Genomic DNA, 25,844 nt, shown 5'->3' on the forward strand with positions numbered 1-25,844 from the left:
TGTTAAGTGGCTGGTTCAAGGCCTTCTCGATGACTTCCTTTTGTGTTAGATACAGGTTTAGGATAGAAGAAAATGGAAATTTGTTGGATATATGACTATTTAGAGGTGGTGAATATATTGAAATTTAGATCATATTGTGAATGTTGTTTTGAAGATATGCACATTTTGAATATCAAGTAAATATTTTTGGGTAAAATATGCTACAAAACTAAAATAACATGAAAAAAGAACAGATAAGGTATATTTAAACTTTATGGAACTTTACATTTAATTTAATTGTTTTTTTTAATAATGAAACCTACCGGTATACATATTTAAAGACATGTTTTAGCATATTTCTGTTGAATTGATATGATATTGTCTGAATTTTGTTATCAGGTTACTCCCAACTCCAATTATTGATGTTATTGATGTGCGTTATTTAACTTCGATATCTAATACATTAGTAAATACCATCACACAGCTTCAGCTCCTGTTGTCTTTTCTGAGCAAATGGAGTTCTACCCCTAATACTCTGACTATAATAGTATTACTGCTCCTAACTGTGCTTTTCTTTTATGACATCTTATGACAAAAAGTTTAATTGTTATCATTCGGGTCAAATTAAAAAGAGAACTAAAGCAATTTGACTCCAAATATATGTACTCCAAAAAAGGTAAACCTAAATGTAAAGTTTTTTTTACTGATTATGTCACAGTAACTGAAAGTTTGATTTCAGGCTGGATGAAAGTGAATTCAGGATTTCACTGTTGTTTGGCCATGCTGTCTGTCTGTACGTGAGAATAATCATATTTTCATCACGTTTTGTCTCAAAGTCATCACTAACAAAAGCATTTGGTATATTGATGACTGACATCTCTAAAAGTAAGACTCAAGACTCACTGTTCATTTCTGTATTTGCACAAAAACTGGACCCTCAACCTGGAATAATTTAGCAATGGTTTGGGGTTTAAAATAATGCTAAAAAGTTTGGGAATGCTATCTGTATCGGTATTTTGGGACAAATGTGTTGATTTTATGGTCTGTGTTGCTCTTGGCCAGGAGACAGCAGGACCCCCTGGAAAAAGAGATTAGTAATGTCAATGGAAAGAAAGAAAAAGGAATAGTTGCCAACCTGCCACATTGAAGGGCACATTGGTGTGGCAGGTGTGGTGGATTTGTGAGAGAGCGTGTGGGTCAATGGGAGTGAAGCAGGAGTGTAGCCTCAAATCACCTCTCCTCTTGACTAAGTGGCCTGTCGGTGTGTGTGCGGAGGCGCTGTGGGGTCTCAGGGGTATTCCCATTGAAAAGATAATTAAGCCTTTAGGTACGGCAGCCTGGAAGGTCATTCCAATCCAAATCCTGCAGTGCATTAACATGTAATCACTGGACATTACTCATTTGTCACCAAAGGGAACATCCAAATTAGACGAGGTTTTTGCTGTGTCGTATTATTTCTATAACTTTTGTGATAACCTTGGCTGTAACTGTAGAGTGTGCTCCAGAATCAAAACGATTGCAAAAACGGCTGTAAATAACTACTACTCCTTTTTAGGGTTGTGCAATTGGTCAAATTAATTTGAATAAAGCTCATATCAAGCTCAAATTAAGATCCAATCAATTATCAATGTCAATAATCAGCTTGTCTTTTTTTCTTCATCAAGAGCCATGCTATATCTCCCTCGTCCCTCCTCAATACAACAACTCTTTTATTGTCACTGCTTGTTAAATACTGCTGCAACTACATTATTGTTCTACTTATGTCATTACTAATAATTAGAGATAGACAGATATTGCATTTTCACAATATAAATACACTGCACTGTAATTCAATTTGTAGTAAAACAGATTTGTGGAGGGGAGGAGTTGTAGTAAATTCTTATTCTATAATTTGGGGAAACGCTCTAAATCGGCACTACATCTCCTGTTAAGATTAATGTATATTGTGCACTTTCCCAGTCTCAAATTAATAAATAAAACAAACACTACAGCATTGGTCAAAAAAACAAAAAACATATCAGTCAATCGCTGGTAATAATAAAAGAACCATTATGACTTAACAATACAAAGAACTGATTAATTAACTGATTACATGTATTTGAAAATGAAATGTTTGTGTGACAATCTTTGTGGAGACAAGGGCTTTTGTATTCTTGAAAGGGTGTGATTTAATTGTTAGTATGTTGGGATGTTGTTAATTATTATTTGTTGTTTTTTGACGGACATCTTTCTTAATAAGACAGATATATAAGCCATGCGGGCTGGGAGCTTGAGTGTACGACAATGATAAAAGCATTCATTCATTAATTTTATTTTATCTATTTATTTTATTTAAGGACATAGCATTTGCATTGGACGAACCAGATGCTATGTTTTAAGTGTATATAGCAGAATATGCTAATTTTCAACACCTGTCCATTGGGCCAATTTAGAGTTGCCAATTTACCTTACCTAACACATGCATGTGTTTGGACGGTGGGAGGAACCAGGAGAGAACCCACGGTAACATGGGGAGGACATGCAGACTCCACCCAGAGAAATCATGTGACGTTGGTCTGGTCCAACATCACATTCACTAGTACAACTATTATCACATTTGTATCTGCTGCAGTTCCTAAAACTATCACACCTTCAGCTCAAACTACTTCAGTGACCTCCGCCTCAACTCTGGGGAACTTGTGTGTTCTTTGCAAATTCAAGTGGCCTGTCTTTTCCGCCTCTCATTTTGGACTTCACGGCGAGGGTGACACACTGGATTTCTGGTACACTCCGGTCTTTATTACAGTTCACTGAAGGATCAAAATTCTGCTCTCGGAGTTTTATATAGAAGAGGAAAGAGAAGCTCCTCTGTAATCTTCGTGCGAGAAACTTCATAGTGTGATTTCATGCATATTAAACGTTAAGTCCTAAATATAGCCTTGACCAAGCATGTGCTGCAGACGCTACCTTTATGCTTAGACTTGTTGGACCTAGAGTGAAGCATGAGGCTATTTAGGAGACTTCCAAACCAGCAGTGGCAAAGCTAACTCCAGCAAAGAGCCATGAAATTACTCAATTTGAAAGAGTGCGTGAGGGGTAGAGGCATGGATCTGGTATTATAAGTATTAAACATAAAAAATATATAAATCCAGGAAGGACCTCAGGCTTTTTTCTCATGGTGCACAGTGCTGTATTATTACTTAAGAATGTATGAAGTTTCCTTTTCATTCATTATCATTGTTACAGGAGAATTCACTATACATGTCACACAATGCAGGTGGATTAGAAAAACTCAACATATAAAGTAAATAATCATGTTTAATCCAGATTTAGATTCAGTCTGTAGTGATACGCTTTGAGAGGTTCACAGCCAATCAGTAAAAGCATGTGGTTTAGAGGTCAGAGAAAGATAAATTTTACTTTTTTTTTTTACATTTTGATTTAATTTACAACTGTCTGCAGAGTTTGCACAGCCCAGATAACGATCATGTTATCATTATAGTCAACCAGTGAGTCCATTAATCGTTGCCGCCCTATTTACCATATACAGCATGATGTGCATACTTTCTATTTTATACTCGCAGGGTCTCATTTATCAATCCAGATGATAAATTGCAAGTATAAACTGAAAAATAACATGTGCTATTTGTGAACAGATTGCACGTGATTTACTATTGCGTATTATTTCTGCCGCAAAACTCATACGTAAATGAGAGTTATCAGCGCGTGCAAAAGTGTGAGGGCCTCTGCTCGCTGAGTGCCATGATTAAAGTGACATACATCCAGAGTCAAGTCACAGAATCACGGAGGTTGGCTTGAGGAGAGTCTGAGTGGGACCGTTGGAAATGTTAACACTTGTGGGAGAGATTATTTTCACTTTTGACTTTGATGCGAGAAGGCGGATCACAGACATTTAAAATTTCCCTCATGTTTAGTTAAGTTGAATCTTTATTTGAAGGGACGAGGCACACAGACATTAAACACGTGAAAAACGCTGCACCAGATTGTAGCTGAATAGCCACATCTGCATCTGTAATCCATGATTGACAGGAATAAATAATACAGTGCAAACAAAACACATTGAACAATGAGATCATTTCACAGCTAGTTGAACCCAGCCGTCTTCGGTTTAGGACTTTAAAAGACGTGGGACAACTGCACCAACAATAAAGGACTGGACCAAAATCATAAACAAAAAATGGACATAAACAAAAAATCACATATGACTGAACTTGGAAATGGACAAATTCGACATAAACTGGACGAAATGGGACTAACATTATGGATCAGGTGTGCTCTAACCTTTTATTTTATTTTCATTTGGATGCATTATTCTAAAAAATGGTCATCTCAAACAATACACACTTTGTATTTTCTCTGGTTCCGCCCACTCCGCACTTTCTTTTCTTCTTTTTTTTTCTTTTTTTTTCTCTTTTCCTTTATTTGTTTATTTATTTTTTCTTTCTCTTTTTTGACAATGTTACTGGACTGTATCTTTATTTACACACAAGTTTTGATTGGTCTGTGTTTATTCTTTCAATAAATAAATAAATGAATAAATAAATAAATACATACATACATAAATAAAAAAATAAAAGAGGTGGGACAGGCGCGTGCTGTTTGATGGACAGTGCTGTGGACGGCTCAGGTTCAGTGGGAGGCTGTGGGAGTCAGGGCCACAGTGTCACAGGTGAGTGTATTACCACTGCTTTGAAAACAACACATTATCATTTTATTTGAGAAGATGCTGAGAGTGCTCACTGGCTCTCGATGGGTTAGCGTGCATTATTATTTTATCTTTGTAAGTGGGTCCTTTTAGATAATTTAGAAACACAATCAAATGCCATAATGTGCACAAATTGCAGCAGCATTCCTGTTTCCTCATTCAAAGGAGCAAAACTGTGCATCATCTTTTTTACAACCGTTGTTTTTATTGTCACAACTGCAACCACTATACTGTTTAGGGATGGGCAATATTGACGAATATGAATATCTCTATATTAATATGCCAATAACAATAGTCAGACAAGAAATGTGTTTAAACGTATTACTGCTTTTTTCTAAGCGTGATACACCCAATATTCAAAATTTGCATAACTACATCTACAATATTATCTAAATTTCAAAATATTGCCCACCTCTACTACTGTTGCTAATGTTACCACTGAATCATGTTAAGCTATTCCCCTCTGCTTTTTTTTTTTGCTGTATAACATTTTTTCAGCCCATACGATTTTGAAGTGTCAAAACAAGTTCCCAACATCCACATGTGCGTCAGGCCTGGCTGCTCTGATCTGGGACAGTGGGTGTGAGCGTAGCTGGAGAGTGTGAGTGCATTCATGTGCAGGCGAAAGAGGCTGAGGGCTCTGGAAACATAATGAGGATCAGGTGGACATTTGCTAAAATTATCCCATGTTCATCTTTAAGACCAACAACAGACTTGCTGCTTACGTGATATAAGAGCTGCTACCAGAAACAAGCTGCTTATAGGTAGTTCATTCAATCGTAAAAATGCAAATGTAGAATTATTAGTGTGATAAGTGTGAAAGGGAGTCATTTACATTTCAGGCAGCAGTGCAATTGATTAAAAAAACAAAAAAACAATAAACATAACAACAACAAAATGATAGTATCGTTAAAAAATACTTTATAAGTCGGTTTGAAAGAGCTTAAACATCCTTATTTTTGAACCAATTTTATGAAGAATAAATACATTACAACAGTTAAAATTACAGTTTAATTAATTTGTATATATATATATTTTTTTTAATTGAGCTTATGAAATACATTTGGGGCTATTAAAGAACAACCTGTTCAAAGTAGCTATGGGCAATATTGACAAAAATAAATATCTCAAGAATTTTGGAAGTATTCTAATAGTCAGATGATATGTACTAGTTGAGGTTTAATTATCCGACAAAAATCTGGAAATATCAGCATAATCTTTTTCATTTACTTATCATATTTTAATCAGCTCTATTTGTACCATTTTTTTCTTACCATAAATGATATACTAATATTCACAATATCATCTACATCTTCTATATACTGTCCACCTCTAGTACAAAGTATTAATTATTTTGTCACTGACGCTTAACAACATGTCATAAGGAGTATATATAAAATAACGAATGATCTTTACAAACAACTAAATGGATCTTTTCTGAATGTCAGGACAATGTTGCGGTTTCAAACTCCATCGTCTGTGACAGTGGACACATTAACCACTTTCCTCCACTCTCCTGTTCACGTGTACAAATAGAGAAATAGATCATCTCCCACTGCGTCAGGAAACATACAATCACCCTTCCCTTTAGATAACACACACACACTCGGATACAGTGCAGCTCTGCCTGTCACCCTGGGCCAACACTTGTCATAACCACTTCTCCTCAAGAGCAGCTCCCTTTAGCTCCGCGAAGAGAGGAGATGGGATTCAGGGGTCAGACTCGGCGCCGACCTCGGATAAAGCATGATGGAACAAAGGCAGGAGTGAAAGCAACATGGTCATTCTGGGAAAATGCATTAGTATTTATACTTTAATGCATCTCAAGCAAAAAACATTTTCTGCTGTGCTGCACTCTTCGCGGATAAATCCCGGTTTGACGACATGGGAGGGTAGATTGGATCTGTGCTTCACTGCAGACAGTTTTGCAGAGAGAGAAGAGTGAAGAGGAGAGTTTTTCTGCAATTTCATGTCAACATATTGTCTAGTAATTCAATAGTAAAAGTAGAAACAAAGTGGGAACAAATGTGTTGCATATGCTGTATTAATAACCGATACCTCTGCGAAAATCAAATGCCACCTCAAAACTACAAACCAGAGCCGCCCGTGTTCAAATCCTTGCACTAGACAGTTTGAAGCACATTATATGAAATGCAAAGCTACATTTTGTTTCATCACCAACATTAATCTTCAATGTATTGTCTTTCTTGTGAGGAAATTCACAGCAACTCTTGGAGATGTTTGTTTAAAACTGCCAAAAAGTCTAAATGGAAATTAGATCAAAAGGTCAAACAGGCAGAGCAAAGCAGAGAAATGGCAATAATTCATTTAGCATCAGAGCCCATTAGCAGCAAAATAAAGGTTAACCCTCGATTGTTAACGCTTAGGTTGACTGATTATTTTGCAAAGGTCACGTTATACAAAATCTGGAAAGATCAATGTATAAAAAATACTTCTATAAGCCACAAGCAAAAGTGAATCATTAATCTTGTTTCAAATATACCACACTATGTTACTTATAGCACTACAAATATGAGGAGCCGCAGTACCTGTAGCTCATTATAGTTGTAGTGTAGTGCTTTAAGCAGAGGTTGCAGTTAGGAACATGCAAATTCCATGCCTGACTTTTTAATCTAAATTTAATTTAATTTTGTCTATACACAGTATATTATAAACGCAGGACTGTGTGACAAATGAGGCTGCTGCACGCTCTCTACATGTAATAATAAAGTATTTTATTTCTCATCCAGACGGAAATAAGAGCAGAAAGCAGTGCTCTGATTGCCTGTGCTTGGGTGGTCCACCCTTTTCATTTCACCAAAAACTTTTCTAAAACTGTGCACAGGTCTAAAATTGATGCATGAGGACATTAAGGATGTGTCAAAGAGTTGGTGAGAGCTAGGAAAGAGACAGATTTACATGCTTCCACCTTTCACGGTTTGAAAATCAGGTAACCCAGCTCTAAGGAAACAGTGTTGGTCAGCCCAAAGACTTGAACTATGTTTGAAAGCTTTGGAAAAAGCATGAATAATGGTTTAAATGTCTTTTATGCCCTGAAGCACATCAGCATCTCCATGCTCAGTTTTGGTTTGACTGCAGTAGTATATTCATCCAGATTCCAGTGCTCCAATGAGGCCTTTTAAATATTTAGTGTTTGTTTACAGCGGCTCCCTTGTGTGGCAAAATGTTCTGTCTGTCTGAATTAACTAATGTTTGGAAGATATATATCAAAGGCTGGAAGTGATTCCAACTTAGATCTATGTCATTCTGGTAAAAAAATATAACTACCAAGTAAAACCATGTGGACTGCTGATGCATTCCAATGTTCCTTTGAAAATAGAGGCAATGTGCCAGATGGTCCACTGATGAAGTCTAAAGTGAATTCAGCAATCACCACGTACATTTTACTATCACCATTCATCTTGAGACTGTCTATAGATGATCTGTCCTCATTCACAACATAATGTCCCATGGTCTGGTCACATCAAACTGAATTTTCTTTTACAGTTAAAATGATTGTAACAAAAATATGAATTAGGGCAATATTATGAGCAATAAATCCATTTTGACGCCCGAAGAAGATTCCTGGTTTAAGACCGTGTGAACTGTATTGTCTTGCCATCGCCACGGGTATAAGAAATAAGCACTTTCTGTTTGACATGAGGGTTAATCGTAATAAACAGTTAAGCATAATCATAATAAACTTTTCTTTAAATTTCTTTTTCACGTTTTGCAATTATCAAATCGCAAGCAAATTGCCCTGTCATCTTACAAAAAACTAACCCTGTAGTTTGGAGCTACAAACTTATGTTGAAATGTGTGAGGGCTGACAAAATATCAAATTGTGATTTTTTTTTTCTTTCTGCCATCATTGCAATTAGAGTTGTAATTAACTTTTTTAATTGTATAATTCTGTTAAAAGTGCACATTTTAAACATGGTGGAGCATTAACATATTTACGTACTTTGTTGCACACAAAAACATGTTACTTAAGTAATTGCGTGATTGCATTGTGGCAATTGTGAACATTCAAATTGTCATTTCGATTCAATTGGTAAACATCTTGCAGCTCTAGTCTGGAATTTTGTATTATTTTAAGAGATGAAATTTCATTCTCAAATGTAAATGCTTCAGGATGTAGATAGAGGAGGTAGTGCAGTCACGTTCACACATTGCATAAATAAAAGAAACAGAATATGAAGAAGACTTTACATTCAAACCATTTAAAAGTGTCAGGCTATAACACAATCATTTGTTGTGCACTGTGAACTGAATCTTGATTTGAAAACATATATTGCAACTCTTATTGGAATTGCAAAATATTTTTTTCTTGTGCTGAAGTCTATGGACCACAATATATTCCACGTTGAGAATATAAACAGGCAGTAATCATTTCAAGCCCTCAACGCTCTATAATTGAACCACCACACTGTTGAAATCGCTGCTCACATTTCCCCACAAGGATACGGCTCATCCATCCTCCAATGTTAAGCGGCTTCATGGCTCCTGTACAAACTACCCAACAGGGACTATATTGAGCTGCCGTTCATTGTGATTGTCACATGCGGCGCATAAATCAATTAGGAGCACTTGTGCAGCAGAGTTAGACTCTGCACCGCCCGGTACTTTATTGAGTGTCCTTAAGCCTCCCACTAACACATATTTACAGTATGTCAGCACTCACGGTCATGGTTGACATATCAGACCAATGTAGCATGCTGAAAATAATGCCTACAGCCCAGGACAAACATGATGTAAACACAAAGGTTACTTCGCACCAAGAGGCGGGGGGGTGGTGGAGACAGTTAAAAATCCATCTAAAACTAACAAAGAGAAAAGAAGAATGAGGGTGTGAGAAAGATGGAGGAAATAAGCCAATAAATGGGAGAAGAGCGGTGGTAAAAAGATAAAAGTTGAAGCGGCAAACAGACAGACAAGGGAAATGGGCCAGTGAATTTGAATAGCAGTCGGGAAAGTGCATCATAGATTTGTAAGTTGAATGCGTGATTATAATAGCGGGGCAGCACTGGTGATGTGTGGACGAATAAGATGATGACAATGATTTGCTTGCTCTGTGCTTCGTGCTGCGAATGAAATAAAATGCACTGTTCGGGCCCTCAATGCTTTTCCAGCACATTTTTTATTAATTAATCTGACTACGTCATCCAGTTTCTCTTACGCAAAAGTGGTTGCAAAAATAATGGATTTTCTGAACTGTTTTCTGTGAGGCACTGAGCGTGTATTTTCAACAGTTCAACAGAAGAATGAACTAAAATTAAGATCTATAAATCTGCCAAAAATCCCCTGGATAGCCTGTATTTCTTGTGTCCCATTTTTAATCCAATAAATAATTTGTGAAAAACAGAGTTGGAAAGATTGATACAAAAGTACGTGCAAAACTTCTGAAATAGGTGAGGAAATAACCACTGTTCTGGGATAAATATTTAAAACAACGCTCAGCTAAAACTTAGTAAAGCTCCACGTGGTATTTGCAGTGAATCAGGCATCTGTGCACCATCTACTTCTCATGCATTGACATTGATGTTCAAACAGCATTATTTTACAATCTCGACTGTTAAAATCAGAAAATTGTTGTGTGAAAGTGGGCCAAACCAGTTCTTTTTCAAGATATTGTGAAAAAAACATCAAGATTATTTGCTATTACTGAGACCGTGGAAACAATGTGAAATCTTACTAGTTCTAGTTTTGTGACCAGCTTTACAAAATCAGACTTTATGAATGACACAATAAATTGAATGTGACAAGATCAACCGGATAAAGAAGCACTTTACATTAAAGATTTTTGGGTTATAGATTTTACTTCTAAAGTTGTCACGATTATAATGTGACCTGAATAATCCTGATTATCGATTAACCGAATAATCCCTATGTCCAAGGAGCAATTTAAGCACATTTTAAGTTCAAATTGCTCAAAATTGAACAAATAAAATAAAATGCATGCTCCTTACCATCACACTTGAATTTGTGTTCCACTAATGCTTCTTTCAACACATCATTTTTGTGAAGGAATAGTATCATTGTCCCATCACAGTGACACAGTGAATGCTACTTATTATCACTGTCAGTAGTCATTGGGTTATGCCGAAGTTGTACTGTATAAGAGAAGCCAGTAAATGTAGCGTTTAGTCAAATATATTCCATTTCACAGTTTGCAGTGAGACAAATTAACAGACGCCTTGGGGCCTCTGCTCCCACTACCTGTCCCACAGCGCGTTGCACAAATTGGAAGTCTTTCTCTCTAGGTGTAAATGCTTTTGTTATCAGCTCCATTCCTGCGATGCCTGGACAATACAGTTTAAACAGACACGCCAATTACTGCTGGTTCAAGCTCGTGCACACACTGTCCCACTTGATTTCTGGAAGCCTCGTTGTCAGGTAACATGGCAGACGACTGGTGTCCCAAAGAGCTCAGTCAAAGCTGGTTATGTAAACACCTCATTGTAAAAGTGACATGATGAAAGTGGTCCTTTAGGGGCTTCTTCTTACCACAACATCCTAAGGGAAAGCTTGACTTCTTAAAGCTTTGATCTTCAGATGCTTTCATTCAGGTATAGCCAATTCTGACATAAATCTGTAAATAACAATAACATTAAACTGCTACCTGTGTCTGGGCACCATATGATTACCATTTAAATGGTTTGCTATTGTCGATTGATAAGTAGAAACGCTAAAGATGCATAAGCTTCTTGATACTATAAATGGTACATCTGACAATATTCTTTTGTACATGTTAAAGCACTGATCTAGTTGAATCAAGTTCAATCAGCCTAGCCTTGTTATATTATCAGTATAGTAAGTAGCTTACTTTGATCTATAATTTATCATGCTGGAAAATGTTAGCAACTTCCTTCACTCACTTTCAACTCTAATGTTAATTTATTTTTTTTAAAACATTAGCTCTCTTTAAAATCTCTTTAGTGGCCTCCTGGTGGTGCCAGATGTTTGGACACAATAAAGTGAATGCGGCTTGAGGCGGATCATCAGGACCAAACTCATGAATCAGATCAGTTTTTGATTAATCACATATAGCTTAAGCTTCCTTTTCTCTGCCTTCTGATTGGTCGATTATATTGATATGACATCATTTGCAGTAGGCCTATTCCGTTTTTATCAAAGGCTTATCAAAAGGCATTCACTCAGCTCTTATAGCTTCAAACTCCATTTGGGACTATCCTATCAGATCATTTGTGTTATGTGTTGAATCACATTCAGTGATCATCTAAAAACACATACTACATACAATATTTGTAAAACTAAAAACATTAAGTTGCAGAACTATGTGTAGAGCATGGGTAGGATTATTTTAATTTTATATTTTTTTTCTGTGTGACTATATGTTGACAGAACACTTGACAGTTGCTACATTTACATGGCCAGTCAAAATCAGATTTTTGGAAGTACAATGGATTTTAAAATAACATTTTCTCTCTCATTTAATTTGTCTTTTCCACATAAGTTTGTGTCATTTTTAGCATAATTTTCCTTGTCAAAACTTGCTCAAATGTGTACAATCAGAAAGCGATCACAACACTCACGATCAAATTGAACTATTTACATGACAATTTGATCATCTGATAACTGGAAAAATAACACAATGAACAGACTTTGGTGTTCAAACATAGCCAGTGCCTGTAGCTCCTGTCGTCTTTGTCTCTGCATGTATTGTTTCTGTACTGTGTGTGTTTGTCTGAGTGTTAGCTTGTGCAAAGACCCTGATCCTGCAGCGGGACCACTGACCCGTCATGTGTGAGCAGAGCACCACACAGGGCGACAGAGAGAGGGAGCGGCTGACTCTGAGCGACAGCCCTGTAACCTCAGCTGCCTCCAGAGACCACGCTCTCCTCCTGCTTTCACTCACACACATTTTAAAACAAAACTATTACCATGTTCGGAATAATTTCACTACAGAACAAGTACAACAGCAAGACCTCACAAGATGTAGTGAAAGACAGGTTTGACTTGTCTTTTCAGTTCAGAGGTAAATGTTCTAGTTATTGAGTAACAAAATACTCTGGATGTGGCTCTTCACTGACCACTTGAGGCAAATGTTGGACTTTAGGCCCAGTTTTGCTTTGGTAGATACATTTGCCACCACATACATTGTCTGACTTCATCGCCACCACAGACATTGTTGATTAATTTCTCCCTGTGGCCCTCAGAGGCAACTGTTGTTGTGATTTTGGGCCTTACAAAAATAAATTGATTTGATTTGATTTGATTTACAATTGAGTATTGAGTAATTATGCAATGAGGAAATAAATGCACACAAATTATTAGTTTTATTTTGCTTTTGTTTATGACCCTGAGGCTACAATAAACAACCATACAGACTACCTCATTATGTTTGCTTATAGGTTACTTCAGTCTGTTATTTTTTGTTTGTTTTTTTATGTTTTGTTAATTTATTATGTGTTGTAGCTCAAAATTAGCGTTGCCGTTAGCATGAACCCACAAACAGCTCCTTTATCAACAAAGAAGTGTCCTCCAGAAAAGTATTAATCTCATTTGTAAATCTATCTAACGCTAACACTGAGCTCTGCACTATTGTACACAGAGCTCATTGTAAAGATGTAGCAAACCTATCTTTTTAAAAATGAAAAAGTTAATGTTGAATCTCAGAATTGCAGAATTATTTTTGTTTTGTTACAATGATGTTGTTCAGAAAAAAATGCCTACAAACCATATTTTCCTTAGAAATAAGATTCTATGAAATGAGGTATAAAATGTGATCACTCGGACAAGGAATGATTTGAAGTGACTGACAATGAATTATTAAGTCACAGGGGCAGATGAGGCATTGAGACATGTAGGGCAAAAGGCCTGCCCTGCCGCCCCAGAGCAGCTGCTGCCATGACACAAACCAAAATCAAAACAGCCTGTTCCCATTTATGTCTGGGATGAAAAAATGTGATTGTACTGAAGCGCATGCAATCTGCAATCTTTATGACACACTGAGGAAAATCACCAGGCAGAGGATTTGCTCTGGCATAAAACATTTCCAAGTGATGTAACGTGACTCCCAAACATCAGTTTCTATTTGTGTGAGACCGAAGCAAACAGAGAATCCAGGGACATACAGACTTCTAATTGGCCTCTGGGATATAACAAAATTACTCTCTTAATGTTTTATCATAATGCTATTGCTGTGATTGGCAGATTTGAGGATCAGCATGTATTTTAATGTATTCTAATCCAAACATTCATGGGGTGTTTTACAATGACAAATATATTTTCTTTCTTTACTGTTGCTGAGTTATTTTCTATTGTGAGTCTTTTTAGATTAATTAGTAGGCATGTAACTGGGTAAGACATTCACTCCAGACCAGAATAAGATAAACATTTTCTTCTTGTGGCTTTTATTTTTTTTCATTTCTTTCATTACTACTCTCTCTCTATTGTCATCACTGCCACTTCCCCACTTACATTCAACTCACCATGGTTATGCTTCCACAACTGCTAACGTTTTACGCCATATAGTCTATTTCACAAGTTAATTACATCTACAATAAATGCAAAATACAGTTAAGAAGTAAAAACGGACGTGAGATTTTAAAGTCACATTTGGTGTTGAAGCATTCTCCATTTCGAAACGTTTTATTTGTTTCTCAACATAAAAATTTAAATAACTGCACACGTAATTGCCCCTGGAGTGGACAGAACGTGACCGGGGCTGACCAGGGTGAGGATGTCTGCCTTGTTAGAAATGCCCATGAAGCCATTAGCCATTTGGTTTATGGGCATTCTGTAGCCCGGGCCTCAGCGCGGGAGGGGCAGGTCCACATGTTAACACAGAACACCCGGCTTAGCATTAGCACTTAATTACACTGTTTGCTTTGCTGAGTCTGGAGGGAGCGACAAGTCGAGAGATCACCTTGAAGAATGTTCTCAAAAGACATGTAGATGGATAACAAGGATGACAATTGCTATGAGTCTTTTTATTTGTCGACCAATTATTTTTGTTAGGATTATCCAGATTTATAAGGACCACAGAAAGGAGCAGGCATGTGATCAGATAACTGGAGATTTTAGAGGGACTTTACCGTTTACTTTGCACTTTTGACACTGTTGTCTACTCGTACTTCTTTGTATATGATGTTTTTGCGTGAGATCCTAGTCATTTTGAAAAGTCAGAGCATGTTTTGGAATGTATTTAATTGACTACAACCCTACTACAACTTAGAAATACACCGACCAATGCAGATGTATCTCGACAGCGGATTTGCAATTTTTCGGAAATAACATGCAAATCTTTTTCTTCCTCCAAAATATTAAAAGCCTGTCCCACACATATTGTTTGTGATCAAATCTGGACAATTCTCACAAATGTTAAATCAACTAGACAATAGCATAACAATGTCAAACAAAGATGCGGAACTGATGCATTACAAAGGCCATTGATTCAACTGATTAGCGCGCGGGCAATGCTAGGATACTGATTGAGTTTATGAGGATTAATCAAACTAACGACGGGATAAAATGAGGGATACGGCCTCTGTATAAAATCATGCCTAATTAGCACAAAGCTTATAAAAAAAATGGCATCCCCTGTTCCACCCATCTCTATCGCCCGCCAACCGTTTCGCCTTGATCCCTCTCCCTAAGTGAAGGGCTAATTAAGGAACAAAATTGGATATGGCTTTGTGCACACTCTTAATTCAAAAAAGTAGAGGAGGGGTAGAGAAGAGGCCGACCCGGGACGCAAGCGCTTGATCAGAAGAATATTATAGGAATGCAAGGTTAGCGCTGAGGGCAAATGGGATGTGGTGGTCGGAGTGTGACGCCAGTAAAGCTCACAACATAAAGTGCCCTCTTTGCGCTTGCTAATCTACTGCAGATTCATCCAGGATGTCCTGTCTTCTTCTCTGCACTTATCTGAAAAGCAAGGAAGAGAGGAGGAGAGCTTTTATCCACTGGATCATTCTCCGACAGGCCTCGCTCTTAAGTTCAAAGGTCAAAGTGGTTGGGAGATTAGATGGGAGAGGACCATTTGTTGTCAACATTAGACATGTAAGTGAAGTGATTTGGGTCTTTAAAACTTTTTGTTTGCTTTTGAGACTGTGAGGCACATATGGATTCTTACTTAACCTTCTATCACACAATTTCATAATTACGTCATAAGGCGCTGGTACAGCTGGCAGCCCGGTGTAAACGCTCTCTCTTCTTTCTCACACTTATTGTGCTTTATCTCCTATATTTTGTAAATATAGTTAGTATATTTTTTCTATTTTACTGTACGATAGGGACACGCGCTGGAATAGTTTTTTAATTCAACTGTTTTTGACTTTTTTCGGCTGGATTTGAGCGTTTTTCGTTGTGTTGTTGTGACGTGAGCTAGCTCCGAGCGAGCCCACCAGCCCCCCCCCCCCCCCCCCCGCGCCCTCCGGCCGCGCTAAAGTACGGCGTGTCGTCGGTACACGTTTATATACACGTTTATATGAAAGAGGAACTTCACGAACGATCGGGACACGCACTGGAATCGCTTTAAATTAACTTGTTTTGACTTTGTTCGGCTGGATTGAGTGTTTTCGTCGTGTCGTTGCGATGTGTCTTGGCTCTGAGCCCCCCGGCTCCGGCCCCGCCCCCCGGCTCCGGCCCCGCCCCCCGGCCGGCGCCGTACCGCGTTTATACAAAGGAGGAACTCATGAAACTGCGGAGAACAGTCGTCTTACCCGGAGATCGTCACGTTATCCCGTCGCAATACTGACCTAACCTAATACTGATGTGCAATTCTGTCAAATGTGCAATTGCTGTTGGAATTCATGTGCAATTCATGTGCAATTACTGTGAAATTCATGTGCAATCTATGTGCTGTCGTGACACATATTCATGTGCAATTACTGTCGGGATCACATGCAATGGTATTTATTTATTTATTTATTTGTCTATGGGAGTTTTTATTTATTTATAGGAGATCTTCTACTGAAAGTGTTTTTCAGACTTCCTATAAGTGATCTGTTCTTCTGTATCTACCTCTGTATCTACCTGCGTTGCACCAATGAAATTTCCCCATGTGGGACAATAAAGGAATATCTTATCTTATCTTATCTTATCTTATCTTAATTATTTCAGATAAATGCGATGGGTTAGGGTTAGCTTATCCCAAAACCAACCAATTGTGCATTTGCTATAAACTGAAATATTTGTTATTAAAAAGACTACTACTGAAATATATTCTAAGCAAAATGACTAGTCCGTTCTCAAAGGTGCACTATGTGGTCCACCACTTCTTTTCTCCAGAGATCTTAGCATGTTGACTGGAATATATATTATATTTCACCATGGAGATGTCATGAGGCTAAGTTACAGGTTAGATCTGAAGGGAAGCAAAGTAAGAAGCCTTTTTGTATGTATTGTGTTTGTATTTTTAACATTATCAACAATTAAGTACATGCAAGACTCATACCTTTAATTGTATATTGCAAAACATTACAGAAAAATCTATAATTATTAAAAGAGGGATATAGCAAATATGATTGAATATAATGCTAAATGTATTGTATTTTGATGTTCTGTTTTCTTTCAATTGAACACATTGCAAACAAATAATTCAATGCTTAAAAAATACATTTCAAAAAGGGTTCAAAGTCATAATAAACATTCAACAGCCATGCCTCGATTTTAGTATAAAAAAGACCACTTATTTTATTGCCTAACTAAAAGAGATATGAAAATAACACTGGCCCCAGATCAAGCTGTCAATTGAAACTCCACAGACCCATTGAGTGCACTCTCTTTATCCTTCTCTTTGAGGGGTAAATCCAGGCTTAGACCAGGTGCAGCTGTGGACCAGGATCACACGGACTGCCTGATGGCTGCCTGGAGGCTCTTATGGCATTCAGGGGGAATCTGTGAGAATTATACCCACAAATGTGCTCCCTGCTGTGGGCTAAGTTGACGATGATGGACTCACCAAAGAGGTTAACAGCAGGCTTGGTTTTTCTGACATGAAACAACACATAAAATCAACACACCCCTCACAGAGCTACACTATTACAGGATGACAGGGGTTAACACGGTCTGACCATCTGATCTGAGAGTGCAGAGGTCAAAAAAATAAACACACATTTGACTGGGTAACCAAATGGTGCTAGTTTCAGCCAGCAGCACCACAACAAAGGTGTGTGAAAAGATAACACCCCTGTTCTCTCTCTTCACACGTCATAACAGAAACACAAACTCACTGAAAGCCAAACAAGCCACGTTAGCTGGACTACTGGCCTTGTTTTGCAGACTTATGCAAGACACAACAAAGCATCCATTTAACTGTTGTTTAGTCACATTAGAGCGAGGGGGTGAGTTGAGCTGAACCCAATAACCACACAGGTTTTCCGGAGGTGCACTTTGGATAGTTGTATTCATTGGTTGCAGCATTGACAATTTGGGACAAGGTCAGTTTCGTTTATATCCATTGGGGAAATTAAACTGTATCCATTATGCACGATGGGAGGAGCCAGTTGGACTGCACAATAACAAAAGCTGGACCTGATCTCCAGTCAGAGAAATACGTTAATGCCAGATGTCCACTGACCTTCCAACATAGAATTTGAAATAACTCCAATTTATTTTAATAATTTACATATTTTTAATTGGCCACTTGCAAAATAGATCTATAAACAAGTACAAAAATGCACTAACGATACAATAAGAAGCTTCCATCAATCTTTCATAGACTGTTGGAGTGCTTGACCCATGTAAAGAAAGTATGTTTCCATTTCCCGACAAAGGAGACAGTTGTTAAACAGCCCCCAAAGTTTTGAGGAAACACCAGTTGTAAGTTCAATTCAATTTGATGACTTTGAGATAATTACAATACCTTGTTTGGCAGAAATGACCTTGTTTGGTTTGGGTTTGACAAGCATTCAAGCAAAGAAAATTGCATTCTGTTTACAAGAGCTTGGTGGGGAACAAATGCTGTTTTGACAAGCAGAGGTTGTGCATTCATGTTTTATTCACCCCATGAATTTGACGTGGGGAAAAAGTGTCCAGCAACTTCATCCGTCCATCTTGATAATGACATCTGTGAAATCTGTTCAAATTGCATTGGAAGTACAGATTCTTGGTCAAACACACAAATAACACTCATCGTTTCTTGAGCTCTTTTTGTGTTTCACCATGGGCCCTTTTGTTGTAAACACAAACAAACTAAGCCCAGCACAACACACCCTCCTTGGCAGAAGTAATGATAGCTTCAGAGAAGAAACCACACACAGACCCTCACACAGAATACATCCAGTGTCCACAGAGGCGACAGTGACAGGTCAGCCTACAAGCTAAAACAAAGGGGCTGAACTACATAAACATGAGTCTTCTCTCTGTTGGTCCAGCGTTACGCTTGTCTCAGAACCGTCCTGACAGGTGGATTTCTAAGCATGCCAGAGTGTGCCTCTTTGCTCCAAGGCACTGTATGTTGTGTGTGCGTATGTGCATGTTTGTGTGTGTAAGTGTGTGCATTACGGTGCCCAGTGGCTGTGCTGCTTTATGGATGGATGAAAGCCACTCTTGCTCTCTGCGTGTCACCACTGGATCGGCTGCGTGCTGAGTGCGGCCAGGCCTGTCTCTGCACCCGGGCGACCCCATGCAGGCTCCTGAAGTGAACCAGGCTGCTGCCAATCACTGAGCTCACATCACAGTGTTTTCACGCACACTGTAAGTATTGCATGAAGAAACCATTTTGGAAATAAAAATGCCCATTTGCAAATGCGTAATAATCGGTTAGGGTTTGAATGCGTTTGTTGTGCTTGCATCTAGTTTTATTGCAAAAAAAGGCATTATATATAGACGTAAATAATAAACACTATAATACTGTAATAAAACTACTCAATATAAATAAAACCTGATATGCTATGTATTCACGTATGGACAGATTTGTACGTTCGTGGGTTTCAGCTTCCTGTTATGTGCAACGTTTTGAGGACTTTTCTCTCTTTTACATTGTTGATCACTATGGCAACTGTCATTCTGAAACTCTCAAAAACGTAACTTTCAGCTCTTCTATAAATGCGCCTAATTCCTTTTTGAGAACTTGAAAAAGACTGGCTTCACATTTGAAAGGAATCCTAAATCTCCCGTTCCCTCTCTGAATATAAATCCCTTCATCGCTGAGGGACAATGCATCTGTCTATACAGCATCGTTTTTTGTGCGACTGCTTATCTCAGAGACAACAATGCAGACAGATGCCCCGGACGATTAAAGTAAACATTTGATGAATTTCAGCCACAGTGAATAGCCAAACGCGATCGGAGCATAATTATAAACGAAAATGGCCACGTAGCAGGCCAACGAGAGGGAGATTGTAATTCTTCAACCAATTTACAAGCAGATGAGACAATTTTTCCAACTGTTGAAAATTCGAGTCGCCCTTTCTAATTGAGTGTCAGCAGGCTGAAGCGGGGAGCTCGTTGCGTAATGTACTCACACAAAAATAACTCAAAATCAATGCAGTCAACTGGGCTATTAAGATGGACAGTGCAGTCATTTACATGCAGCTCCAGGATCATTTTTGAACATGTTTTTGTCCTCTTCTACTCAAAAATCACACTCAATGTTTGCATATGGTTATAATAGGATTGGGCAATATGACAAAAAAAATGTATTACAATTTTATTTTTTTTTCTAACACCGATCAGTGATGATTTCAAACCAATTCTTTTTTCTCTGAATAAAAACTTATACAATATCTTTCAACATTAATTTCTCAAACAAAAACAAGATATGTATGAATGAAGTATGAAAATATGAACTCTGCTAAACCTGTTGACCTCTCAATTCAAAAAGACCAAAGCAAATGATTGACGATTAGAAATGACTGATCAGATTTCATTATTTGCACAGCTTCATTTTTCTTTTGCTCACTACATCTAAGCTCTCTATAATGGGATTTGGATGCAATTGTCCACATGGTACATTTTCCTTGTTCATACGATTGCACCTTAGACACATTTTATCTGATCATACAGTCATTCCTGTCCTTATTTTGTATTATGTTAGCTCTTCTGCAGTTCCTCAAACAGCAAATACAAGAGCACTCAAGGCAGCAGACAGTAAATTAATGATGCTTAAGTAAACTATGTATTAATTGTAGATACCCAGTGTGTCACTATAGGCTCGTATTGGCGTGTCCTACCTGTAGCCATCCTTCTTCTTGAACAACTGACCAAAAACAATTTGGCACACAGATGCACCCATGCACACGTATTATTGCCCTTGAGAGCAAACTGACCCTGATTAGGCTAAGTCAGTCTGCCTGGAGCTATTGTAGCATCGCGCCAAAATTAAAGGGCAAATCCTCCACAATGCTTTGATTGGCACACACCAGAAATAACATGAGCTATTAACTGCTCATCCGCGTTGTTCCCTGCAGCCATTTGATAAACAAGATGTCACTGAATTGAAAGTAAACCCGAGTAAACAATGTGGAACAGAATGGAAAGTGGGTCTATGTCTGACACAATAATGCAAACAACTGCTCTGGGTCCACCCTTTAATGATCCCGATGGTCACATGATCTCATGTTTTGAAGATATGCAACATTTGAATCCAGATTATTATGATTAATGCGGCTGATTAAAAATGAAAAGTTATGTTGTCAACTTTCCAAATGATCAGACTAAACTTTTCAGTTTAGTCTGATCATTTAACCGCAACAAATACGTTTAAAGACATGTTTTAACACATTTCTGTTGGATATGTTGACAAAATATCGCCTGAATATCGTAATCGGGATCATTTTTGTGAATATCACCCACCTCATATGTGTGCATAGGCTATAATACAACAAAGAAAACAGTATTATAGAATCAGGCAAGGCAGGTGGCAACAAAGAGACGAGGGCTACTTCAAAACGCTCAACAAAAGATAAGCATCATGTGTAAATGTACTTTTGACCAACATTCTGAGGTGGACATCAAACTACTCAAACTGACGATGTCTTTCACGTTTGATCGGATGCATTGAAAGTGGTGTATCGGTGTTGCAGGAGAAAAAACGTAGATAACGGTTTTTTTTTAAAAACTCGTTACACCGGGATTTCACAGCGCTCCAAGTCGGACGTGTGTAAAAGCGCGCTTACCGTCCACAGCCATCCCCGGTCTGAGCGTGTACCTCTCCGTGGTGTCAGCAGGACTCTATCATCCTTACAGAAAAAAAAACAAAAAACGGGGAAAACGTTCGCGGTACGAGCACTAAACTACCCGCTTGATCCACTACATACGGGCGCGTGTAGTTTAGTCGGCGCGCATCAACAACAGTGAGAAGCGGAGAGGAAGAAAGGATGGAGCAAACGGAGTCCTCCTCCACCTCCTCCTCCTCCTCCTCTTGCGCACGGCCAGTCGTTTGTCCCGGACGGTGTGAAGAGGAGAGTCCGGGACGAAGCGGCTCCTCTCCGGGCCCCGCCCCCTCGTTCCGGTGCTCGTACCTGACCGCCGCCGGACAAAGGGTCATTACGCGTCTGCACCGTCCGCACCAGCTGCTCCCGCGTCCCAGCTGCGCGCCGTTTCACCGTTTATCTGATGACAGGGAGAATATGGGAAGATGTCATCATTTATGGTTTTGGTAAAGACATTGATTGGTTGATTGGTTGATAGGACAAATTAATGTGGACAATTTTAATTATTGTCGGCCTGGATTATTTTTTAAAGATGCATGTGAAACAAAAACATAGATTGCCTAAATGGCTTTGAGTCCTGTATATTAGGCTATCTTGGCCTAGGCTTATTTTATTATTTAGGCTATAGAATGTATGTTACAATAAACCAAAATGTACAGAGTGTGCCATTTTTTATTTTTAGTTCGATAATAATAATAATGATGTTAACAATCAATCAGATTTGTGTTGAAATGTGCCTGTGAATGTATCATCGAACAAAATGTGAATGGACCATAAAATTACCAACAAAAGGTGAGATTTGTTTTAATATGTTATACCTAATGTTTTAATTTGCACATCTACTAAACAATTGTGATTATTTCCACCGTCTACATACAGCGTTAGAAGAACCTGTAAATGCACTGATGAAAATGTTCTGGTACATACAAAAGCTGTATTAATATAAATGCAGTAAGCTATAAATGTGGTATGTGGCCCCTTTAAGAACCTCTCTTGTACAGCTGTGAATAACAGTGCACATGGATGAGTAAAAAAGCACCTCACTTCTAATAAAGAGCTAAGAGAAATGATTTCAAAGCTCACATCCTATAACTGCGCTCCTTCTATGTGTATGTCACACACTTCCACAGCAGTACTTCAAAGAGCTATATTTTTGAGGTTTAAGTGTGTCTTTTGCAGTACATAAGCGCCAAACATACCCAGTTAATTGATTCTGCTTCCTTTCAGATTTAGCATACAGACTACTGCGCATTTGAGACACAATTTTCCTACAGTTAAGTTAGTAAAATATGTCCCAAAAAGACTTGAAAGTGACTGAGATTAAGAATATGAATGCTCCGGATCATCAAAATGTGAAGACGCAGGCTGAAAAGGACAGTGGGACGTTCACTATGGTTTATTTACAACTGAACTAGTTGTAAGCACTCTTTGTCTGGCAGTAGTACTTTGTATCATTAATTCAGAGAATGGTCAGAGGTGAAATATAGTACTTGCATCAGACGTGCAAAGTGGACACAGCATAGCAAAGTATTCTACTACATACTACTGCTACATACATTTTATTGTTTGGTCCAAATATGTATCAGAAACAGCTCTTAATTTCCTCTTCTTTTAACACAAAAGGAACATTGTCTTGTTTATTCAAGATTGACTCACTTGACTCACAATCTTACAACAGAATCAGAATTACTTTTATTCATGGCCAAGGGGAGATTATTTTCAATACAGGCGTGCAGCCGACCAGCAGGAGAAATAAAGTTATCAAAAATAAAAAGCTGTGTCAAAATAAGAATGTAATGGTTATGTCCTTTTAACTGCTAATCCCCTGTAAAAACGAACATTACATTAATTTATCAATTATAGTGAGCGTTAGATAGCGTTAGGTACTTGAAAAAGGTTAGCGTTAGGCACTTGATAAAGAAAAAACAAAAACACTGCTTTTATATTCTGTGTTGAGTTGTGACAGATGGTTTAGCCAATTCGGGACACGTAGTCCGTCTGTATCCAACTAAAGTACTTACAAGCAAAAATAAATTACAACAAATAGTAATCATGACAATAACACAGGGGTCTGAAATCTTTGCAGATTTTTGTGGAAGAATCAATACGTGAAGCACAAAACTGTTAATTTGAGGTGAGAGAAGTTTGATTTTGTTCTAAATGATAGAGGATCAATGAGCCTGTTCGTTTCCCCTGTGTTTCTGAAATAAACAAACCAAATTAATTAAGTTTAATTAAGACACAGCAGGGGACCAGACCTTCTGCGTAGAATATACAAAGAGAACCAGGCTACAGGGCACATCTTTATTTTATTATGTGAAGCCAAGAGTCTTCTGTGCACATCAGCCCTTCGAGTGTACACATTTTGAAAACTTACTCAGAACTTCTTTAAGACTGGGATGGGAAGAGTTGTAGGAGTGTTACTTTGGCAAAGTTTGCATGATGGGATTAACGCCATCAAGAGAAGAAAAGAGAGAAAGGGCTACCGAAAATACTTGGACCCGCCTGTTGTGCCTCTAAATGCATAAAAACAGCAGATTCAAAGATAGATTTCAATGGAACTCAAGAGGCTCTCATGTCTTTATGTCTAGAGTGTGGTCTGAAACAAGCAGCTCTTTCAGGTTCAAGTGAAAAGCAATCTAATGAATTCCCACAGGAAGCTATTTACTCTGTTGAGATGAGTGTGGATGATAGAGAAGGATCCACTTTATAGTGTTAAGTTGTGGCCCTGAGCTGTTTTCCTAATCACCGGCCTGGGGGAGTTTTCCATGCGTCTGTGGAAAGCTTGAGTCCCCTCCTTAGATTTATTCACTGCAAAGAGCAAAATATGACAGAACCCATTTAAGAGATCTATTTCCCTGCCACTCCCTGTTCATCGCTCACACACACTCTGCAGCCACTTGTCTGTGCTTTGTGTGTGTTAATAAGTGTCTCCTGTGCGCGGTGCTGTGATAAACTATTGTCAGCGAAGTGACTTCACTCTTATGCAAATCACAGAGCAGCTATCCATTTTGTCTGGCAGAAAGCAATGTGTAAATGCTGTAACTTTTAGCAAATAGATATAAGAGTCTTAAGGGACTTTTCACTCACATAATGAAGCCATTCACACACACACACACACACTTCACTGATACGGTAACATAATTGAGGATATTTCTGTTCATTTACACTTAGATAGATAAAACAGTGTGCTATTGTCGAGTGCTGCCGTGAATCTTCACCAGACTCGCTCTGTTCATTTCAGTCCTTCTCAAATTGCCATTACTGCAAATTATCTCTTGCTCATGACTGTGAACGGTCTGTTCAAGCTATTTTCAATCTGAGCAGCCTTACATTCATTTATTCTTCCTGTATGTGCATTAAACATCACATGCTGCTGTTAGTGGTATTAAAATCTTTACAGAGTTTTTTGCACATCCGAGTCAAAATATGATGGGTTCTCAAACTTTTTGGTTTTGAGCTTCCAGTGCCACTTTGATGTAGTCCTGATGATTACTTTGGATTGGTAAACCAGGTGTTGACCTTAGTCCTGGTTTAGGCCCTGTTCCTGTCTAAGAGTTAATTGTGAGCTTGACACATTTTGGTCTATTAGTGGCAACAAGTCCCCAGGAAAAAATAGTTCACAGTCTTCATACAATTCTGCCTATTGCATATTAGTTGTCAGTCACATCAATTACAATGTCATATTTCACCTGCTAACTTAATCTAGAACATAATCAAGATAGAACATTAAATATGATAAAAATCAGACTGTACTTATTAACTCTTCAGACACTTCAAGTCAAAGAGAGTATGGGCACCCAGTAGGCTAATGAGTTATTACCAAACTGTCCTGCAATCTCAAATGTTATGTTTATTAAATATTACCGTTCCAAACAACACATATTTCATTCTAAATTTCTTGCTGTGGTCTCATTTCTTACTGTTTTCATATGAATCAATGCTCCACCCATTGCTGCTTCCATCTTCTAAGTGACTGTGGCCACAAAGGAACAGCCCCGTTGACCTGCTCCTGTTGTCCCTCTGCATTTGGC

At 38.2% G+C, this 25,844-nt stretch overlaps 1 protein-coding gene across 1 annotated transcript in view; it reads right to left on the bottom strand.

The window, feature by feature from the left end:
* The window catches only part of samd10b (sterile alpha motif domain containing 10b), a 49,426-nt gene extending 27,557 nt beyond the window's left edge, over positions 1–21,869 (bottom strand). Inside the window, exon 1 of the mRNA XM_072448566.1 lies at positions 21,775–21,869. Coding sequence (XP_072304667.1) covers positions 21,775–21,787 — 13 coding nt within the window. The 5' untranslated portion in view covers positions 21,788–21,869. The remainder of the gene's footprint in view (positions 1–21,774) is intronic.
* Between the last annotated feature and the right edge of the window lie 3,975 nt (positions 21,870–25,844).

The sequence above is a fragment of the Eucyclogobius newberryi genome, unplaced genomic scaffold (assembly GCF_026437365.1).
Source record: "Eucyclogobius newberryi isolate DKJ021-1_F unplaced genomic scaffold, fEucNew1.0.hap1 SCAF_17, whole genome shotgun sequence".
NCBI classification, from domain to species: domain Eukaryota; kingdom Metazoa; phylum Chordata; class Actinopteri; order Gobiiformes; family Gobiidae; genus Eucyclogobius; species Eucyclogobius newberryi.